This window comes from Rutilus rutilus (genome assembly GCF_951802725.1).
Source record: "Rutilus rutilus genome assembly, chromosome: 2".
Taxonomy (NCBI): domain Eukaryota; kingdom Metazoa; phylum Chordata; class Actinopteri; order Cypriniformes; family Leuciscidae; genus Rutilus; species Rutilus rutilus.
In genome coordinates, this window is record NC_140210.1 from 18,470,961 (window position 1) to 18,489,178 (window position 18,218).

The window sequence follows — 18,218 nt, forward strand, 5'->3', positions numbered from 1 at the left end:
ATTGTTTGTTATAAAGAACTTTTTCATGTTCAAAAGGGCAGCTGACTGATTTATAGAAATAGAGTCTTACATCACCCGTACAGACCTAGAAAATACACTTAATCTGACGGCAGACTTGACTGTTGAATCACTGATCTGTTTTAGGAAGTGTGTGTTCATATGCCCTATAAAAATGATGTTTCTCATTAATTCATTCCCACATATTCTATAATACTAATTACAACAAAAATATAAATTATTATTATTATTATGATAGTATATATGTAAAAATATATATGCAGTATAATATAAAACTATATAATTTAATTAGAACATTATATTATTATTATTATATAAATATCAAATTTGAAATGTTTAAAATATATTAGTATTTATATAGCTCAATAAGAAAAGGACCCTTCACAATGCATGACAATAAAGTGAATAGTGAGAAGGAATAGTAAAATACATAAAACACAAGGCTGAGTAAAAGAAAAGAAATATGACATGATTGTATAAAACAAAATCTGGCATGACTCGAGGATTTCAGTATAAGATGCCTTATAAAGAGAATGTTTTATGGGGAAGAACAATGGCTGTCCTCCTGCTCTATTTATGTTGCACTGTGTGTGTGTGCATGTGTGTAGCTAAAATTGTTGATGAATCATTCATGCTGGAACTAACATTTGGATCATCACACCTGTTGTGGCAGTGGATTTGTGTATTCTACATCTAAACAAATGTCAGAGAGAGTCAAAAAGAAAAAGAAAGAGAGATAGGAGAACATACTTATTCAAACAGCCCTTAAAGGGATAGTTCGCCCAAAAATTAAGTCATCATGTCATTCCCAAACCTGTGTGATTTTCTGTGTCTTCATGGAACCCAAAAGGTGACTTTTTGTGGAATATCCTGGCTGCTCTTATCCAAACGGAACTGGAAGGATAGAAAGAAAGTCATGCAGGTTTGGAACAACATAAGCAATAATGATTACAGTGTATGTGAACTCACTTTAAGGATAAGTCTTTCAAAACAGCGGCTTAAAATTCACATGATGTGATACAAATTGAATCTTCACACAATGATCAAATTATTCTTCATCCTTTCCAAAAAATGAATTGTTTCAATAACTTTTGCCATGTTTAAAAGATTACAACCTATTACATGATCAAAGATCCAGTATTGAAATACACAATGAAGTTATTGTGCTGATCTGTTTGCACAGAGGTTTTATGCTTTTGTTCTCGGTGCAGCTCTAGTTTTGGATTTCTACTTGGCTTTAATGAGATTTCACACTTGGAACATTCTCAGCTCACTCTACGGGTTCAGCATGACACTGTTACCTAATCTTAACATCCCGCAGCCATTTTTGGTCAAATACTCTCCTGTCCTCTCTCTCTAGGCCATGGGAATAGTTTTTTTGTGTGTTTTTTTACTTACAGCTGGACCGTAACCTGGACTTTATTAATCAAAGTATGTTTTACCAGCAGCAGGTTGTTGGAATGTGCTCAACATGTAAGAGTGAGATTTGTTGGCCTTCAGACTGTGTGGAACTGATGCAGGAGAGGGGTATTAACTTTAAAACTGAGTCTTGCCTTGATTTTTTACATTTCTTTTACATTTTCATTGATCTAAACATTTCTAGATTTACAAAACTGCATAATAACACTGCAAAAATACATGTGTTTTTATAAACCTCACTAAATGTTGTTTTAAGGATGCTGGTATGTGTTTAGTAAAAAAAGGACAAAAAAATTGATAAAAAAAATGTTTGTTTTACTGAAAATCAACTTGATTTAGTCTATTCTGTTCTATTATACAGACCCTTTCCAAAAAATTTGAATATCATGGAAAAGTTTATTTATTTCCATAATTCCATTCAAAACGTTAAACTTCCATAGATTATAGATTCAGGGCCCACAACTTAAACGATTTCAAGTATTTAGTTGTTTATTTGTACATAGTTTGGGCTTCCAGCTCATAAAACCCATGAAAACAGGATTTCCAAAAATGTGAATATTATGAAATCACACAGTAATTACACAGTGATACCATGGTCATTGAACCAGGTTTTGGTTCTTTTGGCAGTGTGGGCAGGAGCAAATCCTGCTGGAAAATGAAGGAAGCATGAAGTGCTCTGGAAATGTCCTGGTAGACGGCTGCGTTGACTCTGGATTTAATAAAGCACAGTGGACCAAAGTCCTCTTTTCTGATGAGAGCAAATTTTGCATCTCATTTGGAAACCAAGGTCCCAGAGTCTGGAGGAAGAATGGAGAGGCACACAATCCAAGATGCTTGAAGTCCAGTGTGAAGTTTCTACAGTCTGTGTTGGTTTGGGGAGCCATGTCATCGGCTGGTGTTGGTCCACTGTGCTGTCCACTCAACGCAGCCGTCTACCAGGACATTTTCAGAGCACTTCATGCTGACTTCATTTTCCAGCAGGATTTGCACCTGCCCACACTGCCAAAATAACCAAAACCTGGTTCAATGACCATGAATCACTGTGTGATTTCATGTAATATTCAAATTTTTTGAAATCCTGTTTTCGTGGGTTTTATGAGCTGGAAGCCCAAATTATGTACAAATAAACAACCACTTGAAATCGTTTAAGTTGTGGGCCCTGAATCTATAATCTATGGAAGTTTAACGTTTTGAATGGAATTGTGGAAATAAATAAACTTTTCCATGATATTCTAATTTTTTGGAAAGGGTCTGTACTTTCTAGTTAACAGTATTTGGGGTCTGAGCATGGAGTTGCATTCCTTTAAAATGTTGTGTATTAGATTTTGTATGTATTTTTATACATCTATATATTAATGAATGAAAACAAATATTTTTTTATTATTTTTATTATAATTTTCTATTTTTTTTTTTTTTTTTTTTTGCTTTTTATTTAGATAGGATAGCTGGTCTGCATTATTGAAAGTACATCTGGGATGAGTGGATAAGAGACTATAAGAAACACATTGAGTTCTTGATCCTTCTTTCTGCTTGCTGATAAAGAGCTAATTTAGGAGTCAGGACCTGATCCAAAGCCAAACCAGTGCAGTTCCACAGAAAAGCGCTCTACATCCAGAATGCCTTGATGTATGACTGATATGATGGATGCAACTTTACATTTGGTTCTTATACCAGTATACATGCCATTCTGCTCATGTAATGCAAGTCAAATAATGCAATGCATGTGTAGTTTAATATAATTCATCTCTAGAGCTTTAGCAGGACTGCAGAACTGCTCTGGAGACTGTTATTTCCTCCAGCATGTTTACTCCAGAGTACTTTACACGGGTACATACCGATGATAACAAGGACTTACATATAAACACACCTACAGTACACATACAGTATGTATTTTTTGTTGAGTATCATATTTGATACATCAGGCTTCTAATGCCTTATTTAGTATGAACTAAAATAAATGGTAAAAACAAATAAAAACATAAAATGCACATAAATATCAGTTGTCACTCTGTATCTCCCAATAATCTGTTTTAGTAAGATGATATTTAAATGCTTAGTTTTAGGATTTAAAGATAATGCAATGCAATAAAATGATTAAACCTCAAAGGCCTGATTATAATCAAGTAAACTAAGTGGCTTCGGTCCAGTAAGAGTTCATCTTGAAATATTATTAACAAATGGTTACACTTGATTTTAAGGTGACGTTGTTACAGTGTAATTACACAAAATAAGTACTGAGTAATATTAATTAACTACATATATAGGGTTAAGGTCAGGGTTAAGATTTGATTTAGGTTTAGTTGCTTGTAATTATGCATCATTTACTTTTATTAGTATAGTAAGTGCATATAACTTCAGTAACTACATCACCTTAAAATAAAATGTGACCAGTTATTCTTACGTTTACTTTATAAAAAATAAGTAAAGATTTCACAACAAGAAGACATGCGCACCACAACCTCAAGGTGGACATTTTTTAAATTATACTAAAAAAGTATCATAAATCTGAGATCAGAATGTACTGTAGTAGAATTTACAACAGGTTTTCAGCAAAGTTTTGATCATGTTGATAATTTAGAGGCTTTAGAAAATTGTTTGTAAAATATGATACAGTATGCTAGGGTTAATCAGCAATGAAGTCGTTATAATTATTTTATTATGATTATTATTATTTAGACAAAACAAATTATATGAACCATATGAACCAATGTTGCAGCTTTGCCATTTTCTAACACTAATTAGCTTCTGCTGATGTTGTACTATTCTGTGTTTTCAGATATCACCAGGAAGTAAAGCTTCCAGTGTCAACCTCTCTCCTGGAGACATCATTTTAGCGATAGATGGAGTTTCTACAGAAAAAATGATGCACTTTGAGGCTCAGAATCTAATCAAGGATGCCACTTTTCAACTCACACTTACTGTTGAGAGGTCAGAGGTCAACTACAGGTCCATGTGAATGTGCTTGAGTGCAACTTGACTAACCGCTGCACACTGCATCAACATTGTCCTTTACATGCAACAACACCAATACCACGTGACACAAGCAGGTCCTGCAGCCAATGAGATTGCTTGCTCAACATTTAAATAGTCTGGTGTTTGCTATAGGCTAGTCCTGCAGAATGCTATCAGAGTTCCTCTGAACCCTCCACCTCCCCCAGCTCCACCTGTCTAGATCTGCATGGGATTTATGTATGTTTATTTATGCAGCAGCACCATATTTTACATGCTCACAGCAGAGTGTCTGTGTCTATGCAGTAGTCCGCCAAAACGAAATACATTAACATTATTTATTAACATGCCAAAACTACTTCAAGAGTTATCATTATTCAAATGTATTCAGAGCAAATAATAATTAAAAATGTGATCACATTATTGTTTTGCAGACCAGAGACTAAGTTGTGGTCACCAAATATCACTGAAGACAACAAAACCAATCCATTTAAAATGAGTCTAGAGGCAGAGAGACAAGTATGTGTCTTCATAGCTTACATATGATGTATATCTGCACAGTCTTATATTATCTTTGATGCTTATAATTTTGGCTGACAGGAGTACAGACCAATAGGGACAGGCCATAATCGAAGGGCTTCACCCTTTGTGGCTGCAGCCAACATCGATGAATCGCATCAGGTGGTGAGCCCAACCTACAACTCCCCTATCGGCCTTTACTCTTCAGGCAATATCCAGGACGCCTTACATGGACAGCTCAAGGGCCTCATCCATAACAAACCAGACAGGTGAATGTCACAGTCCTTCATACCTGTCTAACTACTTAATCTGAATCCTTCTAGTAGAGTAAATGATCAGAACATGGGTATTTTTGAAAGAATAGTGAGCGCACCAGGAAACATGGTTATGGTTCTTATCATTATTTGAAATATAACATTTACCAAGCTAACAGGGAATGTTCTCGGAACTTTGGCTAACATTCTGGAAAGGTTCTCTCAAAGTTATCACAAACATTCTTCCAGTAAACATTAATAGAATTATTGTTCAAAGTTATCTGGTCTTTAATAATGTTCTCAAAATATTAGCACAGAACGTTTACATCGGTCATGGAATGTTTTTTTTGTTACAATGTTCAGAGAACATTCCTATAATGTTAGCAAAATTATAAAATGTAATGTTCCTTTAAAAAAAAAAAACAGGTTTTGAACGTTCGTGGAACATTAAGAAATAACATTTTCATAACTATTTTTGTTTGATTCTATGGAGGGGAATACAGTGAAATTATGTGTGTCTAGTCCCAGGAAGCTTAGCAATATAGAGGATTCAGATGTATATCGGATGCTGAGAAATCAAGATGAGGACGTACCCCACGAACCGCGACAGTCTGGATCCTTTAAAGCCTTACAGAGCTTCATCAACAGTGAAGGTATGACACACATGTACACACACAAAACCTCAACAGTATCAACAGTAAAGGATAAAGAGACACAAAAAAGTTAAATCATTCTTTAAATTAGCCATGTAAATCTTGGATTGTTTGCTAAAAAAAGAAAAGATTTCTGACATATTTTAGATCATAAAGGCAAAAATGGCAATTATGTTTGCGTTTAGGTACATGCTGTTCTGAATAGATGTAATATGTCAGTGGTGGATTTAGGCATGGGCGACATCTTGCCGGGGTCGGCATGAGGTGCCCGCACACAAAAAGCAAACAAACAAACAAACAAACAAAAAAACAGAATGCGCAAACCAATTAACGATCAATGGAGGCCGTATCGGTCAATAACGATCACTGAAACAAATAACAGACCCACAGCTATTCTTAACAACAATGTACTATATATTACGTATTAAAATTGAGAGATGAGAAAGTATCATGAGTTGACAACTTTATTTATTGGCAAACAACATGCAACATTTCACATTCCCTCTCTTAGAGGTGACTAGGAACAAATATAGCATACCTGTGAAAAAAATACTCTATCAACAAAAAGATATCAAATAAAACAAAACTGCATAGTTGTCACTGTATAAATTAGAAATAGATTAACCCTAGTAAATACTGAAGAGCAATGGGTAATTTTCTCTTTGTACATTAATGACACAGACAGCAGCAGGAATGTTAGGCTGCTGTCACTTTAAGACCGAATGCACGGATCCAATATACTGAAACACATGCAACTTCTGTAAACAAATAATAGAATCAGATTGCAACGTTTAGGGTACATATAAACAGTACTTTCGAAATCGAGATTGTATTTATTTAACAAACGTGATGGTATACTGGAATTCCGGTCTTTTCGATCTTTGACAGGTACACGTCCATTAGTGACAAGGAAAGTCTGTGCCCCCACGACCAGGCCATCTGCTCCTGCGGGGAACTTGCACAAGTTACCAATGTGTGATAAGTGTGGGAACGGCATAGTGTAAGTCAGTTCACTGGAGCCATTGCATTGTCAAAACACTTATTTAAATACAACATTCTTGGTGTTTCTTCTATAGATGCACCGAAAATTCAGTACGATATTAAAATTGATGTTATGGCATTAATGATATATGATAAATGTACACTACCGTTCAAAAGTTTGGGATCAGTAAGAATTATTTTATTTTTTTTCGAAAGAAGTTCATACTTTTATTCAGCAATTAATGATGCATTAAAAGTGACAGTAAAGACATTTGTTACAAAATATTTACCTTTCAAATAAATACTGTTCTTTTAAATTTCATCGAAGAATCCTGAGAAAAAATATTAATATTAAAATATATAGCAGCACAACTGTTTTCAACATTGATAAGAAATGTTTCTTGAGCATCAAATCATGTGACACTGAAGACTGGAGTAATGACTACTGAAAATTCAGCTTGGCAATCACAGGAATACATGACATTTTAAAATAGGCTATATTAAAATAGAAACCAGTTATTTTCAATTCTAATATTATTTCACAATAGTTCCCTTTCGTAAAGGGAACTCCCGCTGCATCGATACTCGATACTTTGGGGAATGCCTTCGGCATGAAGCGTCTGAAGTCAACTATGGAACTATCCCAATCTTGATTGGTGCAACGTCACCCGTGACGTCGCATGTGACGGTGATCCGGAAGCTACAAAAGGGTCACAGGAACCAGGAAATGTTAGCTTCTGGTCTTCAGCAAGCGCTCTATGTCATCTTGTCTGTTCTATTTGGTGTTGTCTGTCCCGTGAAAAGAGTATTATTTATGGTGAATAAAAGAGAAGCTATTCAGGCAGTGTGCGTCCCCTTGCCCACGTTATTTAAGCGAGGGTGACACACACTCGCTTTGTGTAGTTTGTCTGGGAGTGGAGCATGCACGAGCGGTGCTCGAGGGCGCTGTCTGTGCAAACTGTTTTCATGAAAAAGCTCCGCTCCCGTTTGAGCTTGTTCGATCAATTAGACCAGGCTCGCGTTTCCAGTGCATCAGGTCCCGCGTCTGTTGAGGCAGCGCGCCGCTTGTATGCATAGGATTCGCACGTGGGGCTGGCATATGATACTGAGACGGTTGCGACCCTTTCTCAGTGTTTATTAACCAGCTCCACTGGTCTCGCGCACGGTTCGGAAGCCCGCGCTGCGGCTTCTTCCGACCGTGTTAAAGACAGAGCGTTTGATTCGATCAAATAGATCAGGCTCGCGTTTCCAGTGCTTCAGGTCCCGCGTCTGTTGAGGCAGCGCGCTACTTGTATGCATGGGATTCGCACGTGGGGCTGGCATATAATACTGAGACGGTTGCGACCCTTTCTCAGTGTTTATTAACCAGCTCCACTGGTCTCGCGCACGGTTCGGAAGCCCGCGCTGCGGCTTCTTCCGACCGTGTTAAAGACACAGCGTTTGATTTATCTGGCTCCGAGGAGTTAGATATTATTTATCAACACTGAATCACGTGGATATGGGGATTCGCCACCCCATATTCCCGTTAGTGAGGAGTTGCTGGAGATTGTAATCTGGGCAGTGGTTCAATTAAATGTTAAATGGCCATATAATAAGCAGGAAGCGACTAAGAAAAATAAAATGAATGAGCGCTTCCTGCAGACCCAGTCACAATCTTCGTGTCAGAGCCTTCCCTTTTTTCACTGATCTCCATACTGAGGTATCGAGATCGTGGAAAAATCCATTTTCATCTCAATTATTTCCCCCCCATGTATATATTTACTCATCCATTAGGGAATCTAATGAAAATGGTTATGAGGTGATGGCTCGGGTTGAGGAATATTTTGCGAAATATTTTCTCCCCGACATTGCGTCACCCCTGATAGCTCAGACACTTCCCTCCAAATCTCGTACATCGAATTTGTTAGGGAAAGCATATATGGCGGTGGGTCGAGCCGGTGCATGCCCACACACAATGGGGTTATTACAGGCATATCTGGCTGACCTCCTCAAGCAGGTGGATGATAACTGGGAGGTCTCACTCAGTGGTATTACTGAATTTCATAGAGTAGCTGACTTATCTCTTCATATTATTAAAGAGACGGTCCGTGCTATTGGCCGTTCTATGGCAGCACTAGTCGTCTCAGAGAGACATTTATGGCTTAATCGCTTGTGGATCGGGGAGAAAGACAGGGCTTTCCTTCTCGATGCTCCCCTTTCACCTTCCGGCCTCTTTGGCGACGCGGCAAGATCCGTTGTCGAGAGGCTTCAGGAGGCAGAGCGACAATCAGCTATCCCCAGTTGTCAGTCCAGGTCTCATGGGGTTGCTGCCAGGGGGCAGCCTCATGGGACAGCCGCCAGCTCCTCATATTTTGAGAAGGTTTCCTCTCGTGCCCCCCCGTATAAGGCTTGGGGCCAGAAGAAACTTTCTCGCACGAAGCACTCCATACCGAAGACAGGTCTGAGGACTGTCTCTCGGGCTAAGATGGCTTCAACTAAGAGGTCTTGTCGTAACACGCAGACCCTTATGGGCATTCCCCCAGGAGAGCGAGTACAGGAGTCTCGCCCCCTTATGCAGCCCTTAGGAAATCGATGTTTGCTTCCCGCCGCCGATGGCGCTTCGGGACACATCGGCTTCCAGCGAACACAAATCGCAGTATCTGCCCGATAACGTTGCGGCCCTGTCGAGTTCGCCGCCTCTCAGGAGGTCTGTAGAGAGCATATTTCGGTTAGTTCCTGCCAGTTAGCTGCTTCAGGTCACCGAAGCCATTTGGAAATTTATAGCCGAGGCCAGTCTCGAGGGACTGGTCCCCATAATGGCATATTTAGACACCCCGAGGGGTCTTCAAAATATATCCTAGGGGGTCCTGCTTACAGTGGAGCTAATATACAAATATTATCTACTAAGGGTGGTTCACATGTCGGCCAGCCCCGAGCAGGGTCGGTTCTTGGAACAGGAAGTCTAGTCCCTCTTAACACAGGAAACCTCAAAGTGGGCTCTTCCTTGGTTACGGGAGCCTGGGTTCTACAGCTGGCACTTCATAGTTCCTATGAGGGGGGGAGTTAGGCCTTATTTTGGATCTCATGGTACTGGATCAACCTCCGAGGGGGTTCAGATTCAAGTTACCGACTGTTAGTCAGACCAGCTCCGAGGACTGGTCTGTCTTGATAGATCCACAAGCTCCTTAACTCCTCTTTCCCTTCTAACCCTATCACAGGAAGTTTCCGAGATCCGCTTTTGGGGGGAAAAGCGCATCAGTTCTGGACTCTTCCAGTCGGCCTAGCCTTATCCCCTCGCACCTTCACTAAATGTATGGACACGGCCCTTGCTCCATTGAGACTTCAGGGGGTCCGTATCTTATAGATGACTGGCTCATTTTGGCTCAGTCGAAAAGAACTAGCAATTCAACATCGAGATGTTGTTTTGCGTCATCTGAGGTGTGTGGGGTTGAGACTCAATGTGAAGGAAAGTTCCTTAACTCCTCTTCAGAGGACTACGTCCCTGGGAGTAGAGTGGGACTTAGTCACGATGCGGGCACAATTGTCTCCTGCTCGTATAAATACTATCTTAAACACATTGAAGAGTATTAGGTTAGGCCAGGCTATCACTGTCAAACACTTTCAAGGAGTTTTGGGTCTTATGGCTGCAGCTTCCACGGTAGTACCCTTTGGTCTGCTCCATATTAGGGCCTTGCAGTGGTGGCTCAGGAACAAGGGTTTTTGTCCTCTGGGAAACCCTTTTCGTACGATCAGAGTTACGCGCAGATGCCTTCGTTCTCGTGTCGTATGGAAGAAACCATGGTTCCTGTCTCAGGGCCCGGTTTTGTGAGCACCATGTGAGAGAAAAACTCTGACCACGGATGCGTCCCTAACGGGCTGGGGTACGGTTATGGAGGGCCGTTACACCCGAGGTACTTGGAAAGACCATCATCTCACATTGCATATTAATCGCTTGGAGATGTTGGCCGTATTTTTTGCCCTGAGGCACTTCCTTGTAGACCTCAGAGGCCATCATGTTCTTGTTAGGACAGACAATATGTCGGTGGTCTCTTATATCAACTGCCAAGGGAGGATTGAGACCTCGCCCTCTTTGTAGACTGGCGCATCAAATTCTTCTTTGGTCCCAGGACAAATTTCTCTCTATCAGATCTATTTATATTCCTGGGGTTGATAATATGGGAGCAGACATCCTGTCGAGGCAGGGGCTGAGGCCCGGGGAATGGCGGCTCCACCCTGAAGTGGTTGAGCTTATATGGAGAGAGTTTGGCCGGGCGGAGGTTGACCTGTTTCGCTTATCATGAGAACTCTCATTGCCCGCTCTGGTACTCTCTCTCACATCCAGCTCCTTTGGGCTTGGATGCCATGGTACAGATGTGGCCGAGGTCACATCTGTACACTTTTCCCCCGATCGCTCTGCTCCCTGGGGTTCTAGAAAGGGTCAGGAGGTACGGAGTGAGACTACTCCTTGTAGCTCCGTACTGGCAGGCCCGAATTTGGTTTTCGGACCTTATTAGTCTCTTGGAGAGTTCTCCATGGAAAATTCCTATTAGGAGAGATCTTCTGTCTCAGGCTGATGGTACATTATTTCATCCCCGACCAGAGTAATGGAGACTATGGGTCTGGCCCCTGAGGGGGTCACACCCATAATTAGGTTGCCCTTTCCACCGAGGTGGTCAGGACATCCATACTAGAACCCCACTCTACTAGGAACTAAACAATTAAGTTAGGGAGGGCATTGAACCCAGTTTATTACTGCCCACTGGCTTCAGTACTGGTGTTCCATCCCGCTCTCTAACGGGATCTCCTGTTCATGCTTAGGGCCTCTGTGGCGGCCTCAGTGCCCTCCGCAAGCCTCTAAGGGTGTTCTCGAAAGGACGTTCCCACTGAAACTCCATGTTCCTGTAGATTGGAGGATGAATCCTTTTCATCCAGCCTATTGGCATCAGGCTGATGGGTTATCCCTGGCACCCATCATGTCCTGTGGGTGAGGTATACCAATATATATTTGAGATATATAAGTATATATAGGAGAATCTATTGAGTCTGCTTCCTGCTCGTCTTACTCCCTGGAAGAGTGGTGGTGCTGCCCCCTCTTACTTGCTAGCGTGGGAGCCACTCAACGTTATTTTTGCCCGGTACTGAGGTACCTGTAGGCAATGTTAAGATTCTTCGGGTATTCCATCCTCCATCGCATGTGTCGGATGGTCAAGGTCGTAGCCTTTGAGGTTCCTACATTAGGCCTTAGGCTGAGAGGAGTCAGTCCATCTAGTTATGCATCAAGGGTTAGGAGCTATTCCCTTTATTAAGAGTACAGTTGGTTATCTAAAACCACTTATATTTGAAGTACAAGGTGCGCTTTTGCTTTCACCTCTCATCTAATATTTTCTACGGTCTGGGGCTCCCATCCATGAGGTCAGTCGAGCCTCCGGCTCCAGACCTCCCCTTCTTGCACCAAATCTTATGACAAGCTAGTTTGGATCTGCCCTCCACTCATTCTATCGTCCGTGAGTGTGCCAGATGCTTTACACCAGGGCGTTTTCTCTCAGTGTGGCGGCGTGGGTATTTGTTCCCCAAAGTATCGAGTATCGATGCAGCGGGAGTTCCCTTTACGAAAGGGAACGTCTCGGGTTACGTATGTAACCCTCGTTCCCTGAGTAGGGAACGAGACGCTGCATCCCTCGGCCACACTTTTCGCGCCCCTGAGAACGACTTGCTTTGACCAATTAGAAGCTAACATTTCCTGGTTCCTGTGACCCTTTTGTAGCTTCCGGATCACCGTCACATGCGACGTCACGGGTGACGTTGCACCAATCAAGATTGGGATAGTTCCATAGTTGACTTCAGACGCTTCATGCCGAAGGCATTCCCCAAAGTATCGAGTATCGATGCAGCGTCTCGTTCCCTACTCAGGGAACGAGGGTTACATACGTAACCCGAGACGTTTTTACTGTATTTTTGATCAATCTTCTTTCATAAACAAAAACATCTTAAAGGGATGCTCAACTTTTTTTGGAAATAGGCTCATTTTACAACTCGCAAACAGTTGAGTTTTACCGTTTTCGAATCCATTCAGCCGAACTCCGGGTCTGGCAGTACCACTTTTAGCATAGCTTAGCATAGATCATTGAATCGGACATGACCATTAGCATCTCTCTCAAAAAAATGACCAAAGAGTTTAGATATTTTTCCTATTTAAAACTTGACTCTTCTGTAGTTACATCGTGTACTAAGACCGACGGAAAATGTAAAGTTGCGATTTTCTAGGCTGATATGGCTAGGAACTATACTCTCATTCCTGCGTAATAATCAAGAAACTTTGCTGCAGTACCATGAGTGCAGCAGGCGTAATGATATGACGCAGCGCCTGAAAATAGTCCCCAGCTCAGTAACTTCCAACGTGACCGGGACTAAGTTTGTCTAACCTATTAGACCTATTTTCAGGCGCTGCGTCATATCATTACGCCTGCTGCACTCATGGTACGACAGCAAAGTTTCTTGATTATTACGCGAGAATGAGAGTATAGTTCTAGCCATATCAGCCTAGAAAATCGCAACTTTACATTTTCCGTCGGTCTTAGTACACGATGTAACTACAGAAGAGTCAAGTTTTAAATAGGAAAAATATCGAAACTCTTTGGTCTTTTTTTGAGAGAGATGCTAATGGTCATGTCCGATTCAATGATCTATGCTAAGCTATGCTAAAAGTGGTACTGCCAGACCCGGAGATCGGTTGAATGGATCCGAAAACGGTAAAACTCAACTGTTTAACTCTGGGGGAGTTGTAAAATGAGCCTATTTCCAAAAAAAGTAGTGGAGTATCCCTTTAACAATCCCAAACTTGTGAACGGTCAGCAATATGCTAAGATGAAGATGCATGAGATGCATTTCATGAATCCAGGTTAACATCCTTGTCTCTCTCTCTCTGTCTCGGCTCTATTTTCTCAGTGGGACGGTTGTGAAGGTTCAGGATAAGCTTCGTCACCCGAACTGTTTTGTGTGTACAGAATGTGAGGAAAACCTAAAGCAGAAAGGATACTACTTCATAGATGACGAGCTGTACTGTGAAACCCACGCTCATGCCCGGGCAAAACCTCCTGAGAGTCCAGACCTCTGACATTCTCACTCTTCTGATTACACGAGGGCACTAACTACAAGTCAACTACTCAGTGCATGAACATCTTGTTTTAACCACAGACACAAAAAGTTTGCCACAAATCATGCACAATCATGATGGACACAGGTTTATGGATAGTGCATTGTCATGTCGTGTGCTGAGATGCAGTATTTTGCACTTACTTTGTAGGAACATGAAGTTTATGAATAAAGCATTTAGTTTTTTTGAGAATCATTATTCTCTTATCTGTGTTTAAGCAGGACATGGGAGAGCTTTCCTGACACATGAAACATAATGACCATCAAGACTCACAACAAGTGGTTTTGTGTATTTACAATTTGCTTGCAGGTCACATAATTTCAAAATGAGTGATGAATAGAGTTAGAAAGCATTTCTTAATTTCGATTCTGAATCCTTTGTTCTACTTCTGACATAAAGAGAAGTCTGCTTTGGAATTTTACTGTCACCTAGAGTAATGTACACAAGTGAAATGTACCTTATTGTTATTGTTTTTTTCTGCACGCATCACATTTAATGTCTTTTCATCTCAAGAGTGCCCTTCACTGACACTGTTGTCTCTTAAAGGTGACTTTTGATTCAACTTTATTAGTGGCAAAATTGTTCAGTTTGGTGGGAATAAAACAATTGATATAAATACAATTTTATTAAAAGTCTGGTTCTGGCACAAGGGTAAGACAATAAAATGTACACATAAAAGTCAACCGAAAAGTAAAGCGAAAATAAATGTTATGGTAAAATCTTTACAAAACTGTTTCAAAACTATTTGTTTTAATGAAGCAAAAATATTTATATACTACAGATTTGTTCATTTATTATTGTCAGATAAATAGGCTAATGTGTGGAAGCTTGTTTCATTCAAAATAAAACAATTTAACCCTCTGGGTCTCTTTGCGTGTCGGTCAAAAATGACTGCATTTTTTTTTTTTTTATGAAATTAATGTACTATATTTTAGTTCAATAATGTTTTTTTATTTAACAGTTTTTATTTTTAGGGGATTTTATGGTACTAAATTATATTTACGTTGTATTTATAATCCATTTATTCACTTTTTGAGCATAGACCTGAAAATTTAATTTCCAACTTAAACTGTCATAAATCTTGAATGCTTTAGAACACAGACTTAAGTTTGATCTCTTTTCAAAGACGACACTTGGCAGATTATTGCTGAAGTGTAAAACTTTTTAAAATGTGAACTTAAAAAAAGTTACAGAATTTTACATTTATGGTAATGAAAAACATTTTTAATACAAAATATATATTTTCAAAAACATATTTTACTCTAAAACTGTAAGAAAATCAAAACCATAAATCTAAACAAGTTGTGTTCAAAATCTGAGCCTTATATCTCAAAAAATGAGCTTTCAGTAAGATTTTGTTTAGCCGCAGCGGCAGTACCAAAGGTTTTCACTAGATGGAATTCGTCTCCCATTCATTTCCAATGCGGAAATGAGTGTGACTATTTTATACAGGACCATTTAACCTTTTGGAATCATATTTTGGAATTTTTTAATGTGTGTGTGTTCACAGCAAGTGCCAAAACCTTTACCAAGTTTCGTACCATTCCGATGAGGAAAAAATTTATAAAAACAAAAAACCAAGATATAGGCTTTTTAATCTCACAATTCAGACTTTTTTCGGTAAACTCGCAAAAAAAAAAAGAAGAAAAGATTTGTGAGATAAAAAGTCGCAATTACATTTGTATCGTTTTATTGTGGCTTGCATGTTCAAATCATAGACTGTAAAAAAATAGGTTCAAATCGATCGATCGTCAAAAACATTAGCCTACCCTTTATGTAGTTACGGAAAAAACACTATTCAACAATCACGCGGTTAATGTGTTATCGTTGATCGATTAGGCTACTATTATTCGGCACATGTGATCGATTGAGAAGAATTACTTTGTTTGAAATACGAAATACAGGAGATCTGGGTGGAAAAAAACGAGGCGACGAAATGACGCGAATTAACCGCACTAAAGAGACTAGCATCGCCTTGGTTACCAGATACACTCATCAAACTACTGTAAATGTGAGTCGAAGCAAGAACAAGTAACGTTATAATCAATTTATAAGTCCTCCTCTTCGCGGTATGTACTTTTTTATCCACAAACAGAGATGTCCTAAAATGGTACCATGTAGCCTAATGCTATAATGTAGGCTATATGTTAAATGATACAAAATAGGGCCTGTTATAAATAAATAAATATTTACTCTTACCCTGTTAATTTTAAAGTAACATTTACCGTTTTTTTGGTAATTAAAATTATATTAGAATATTAAAACACGTTAGGCCTATTTTAATTAAAATATATATTTGAACTCGTTTTAATGTAAAAGAAGTTTACCATTGAAATTAGCATGAAAGTGGCCTATGTGCTGTGCACTTGTGCAGTGCATTCTTTGACAAGTGCAACAACTTTGTATGAAAGCAAAGTGTGTTGACGCCACTATACTTTTTATACATTTCTAAAATAGTAATTCATTGCATTGGGTTGCTACATTAAATAGCCTGCATTTGAGATAACTAGATTATCCTTTTCAGGAATCACACACAAAAGAAAAGAAGTTGCTTAGTGTTGTATAGCAACTACTAACTGGCATCAGTGAACAGGTTGAAGGAGAAAGCGAAAAGCTTTAAGTAGTCCAGATAAAGAAAACACAGCAGACATCATGGATAAGTGCAGATTTTCAGACAGTAGTTTCCCACGTGGGATCAATTCTGACCCTGCTATGCAAGCAGGTGAATGTGAAGACCATCCCAAATCAACAGACCTTACAGACACTGTGCGGAAACTAAACAATGCAATGGTGCCTTTTGAGGAAGACAACTTAGTACCGAGTTTGAAAGAAAATAAAGCCATGAAACCTGAATCAGGCTGTAATGATTACAGTCTCGCAGCTAAGCCAACTCGTCAATGTCCATTTGAGGTTTATTTAGAAAAGTGCACACAATTAGAGAAGGAAAACCTAGAGGTTAAGAAGAAGCTTAAAAAGACGGAGAAGTATTCCAAGGAATGCAAAACAGAGCTGCAGAGATTTGTGAATAGGTTTAAAGAGTTTAAGAACATAAACAAAGACCTGGATTTGAAGAACACGCACCTTCTTGTTAAAAACCAGCAAATGAGGCAAAGAATTACAGAGGTCTTAGGGCAGAACAAACCTCCGTCCAAAGATCTAGTGAGAGTCACCAAATGCTGTGAACACCACTGTCAGGAGAAGCAGCAACTAAGAAAAATGGTCGTTGTACTCCAAGAGGGGGAAAAGAACTTGACAGAACCAGTTGAAACTCAAAGAATGAAACAGGATTCAGAAATCAAGATTGTAACTCAGCTACAACAGGAAAACCAGACTCTAAGAGAGAGACTGGAGCGCAACAGTCAGGTCATAAAAGATGCTGAAAGTAGAGCCGAGAGAGTGGAGCAGGAGCTGGATGAGCTTGAGTGTTGTCTGCTCACTGTACAGACTGAGAGGAATCTACTGAGACAGGAAGTGAAGATGCTCCATAAGGAATATATCAGCCTTACTAAAAGCATCTCACTGCAGTTGAAAGGAAACAACAAAACTGCTGATCTCAGGGGGGTTTCTGGGAAACCGACAGAGAGCAATGCTTTACAGTTACCAGGACAACATCCACCAGTTCAGGATCCTGTAGGTATATGAAAAGCTGTGGCGTTTTAACGTTTGATCCTTAAAACGTATTAGTATCTCTACTAGTAGTACGTTTTACTACGTAGTAGTAGGAACTACTTCTTTTTTTAGAATGTATTATTAGATAGATACTAGTATTTATTTATTAGATACTCTTACCTATTAAGTAGATATAGTATTTTTGTAATACATAGGCTACTAGTATTTATTCATTAGATGCTAGTTCTTATTTATTTTTGGTACTTATTCATTAGATACTCGTACCTATAAATACTTATTAAGACTAGTTGAAACGAGTCAATAAAAAATGTCACATGATTTACACCATTATTTACAAGTTAACTTTATTTTGTACTGTTTTCTTACTGATAGGAGGAGACACAACATAACAGATGAAGGTGGAATTTGAAGACAACTATGAAGAATGAGGAAATGCAAAATTTATTTGTATTTATATGTACTTAATATATACTTATATTTCCATATTATTTATTTTAAATTGTATTAAATTCTTATTATTATTAATTATAAAATGAATATCTACTGGTGAAAAAGTTTAGCAATATTCTGTCATTAATGCTGTTTGTTTATTGGTATGTTTTTCCATGTCTGTCCCCCAAAAATTCTGTCTGTACTGTTAAAGGCTAAAAATAAAATAAAAAA

General features: G+C 39.2%; 1 protein-coding gene across 1 annotated transcript in view; it reads left to right on the forward strand.

The window, feature by feature from the left end:
* Positions 1 to 14,792, forward strand: part of pdlim3a (PDZ and LIM domain 3a) — a 15,161-nt gene extending 369 nt beyond the window's left edge. Inside the window, exons 2-7 of the mRNA XM_084402302.1 lie at positions 4,214 to 4,365; positions 4,821 to 4,905; positions 4,987 to 5,174; positions 5,682 to 5,812; positions 6,701 to 6,812; positions 13,718 to 14,792. Coding sequence (XP_084258428.1) covers positions 4,214 to 4,365; positions 4,821 to 4,905; positions 4,987 to 5,174; positions 5,682 to 5,812; positions 6,701 to 6,812; positions 13,718 to 13,886 — 837 coding nt within the window. The 3' untranslated portion in view covers positions 13,887 to 14,792. The remainder of the gene's footprint in view (positions 1 to 4,213; positions 4,366 to 4,820; positions 4,906 to 4,986; positions 5,175 to 5,681; positions 5,813 to 6,700; positions 6,813 to 13,717) is intronic.
* Positions 14,793 to 18,218: the final 3,426 nt, after the last annotated feature.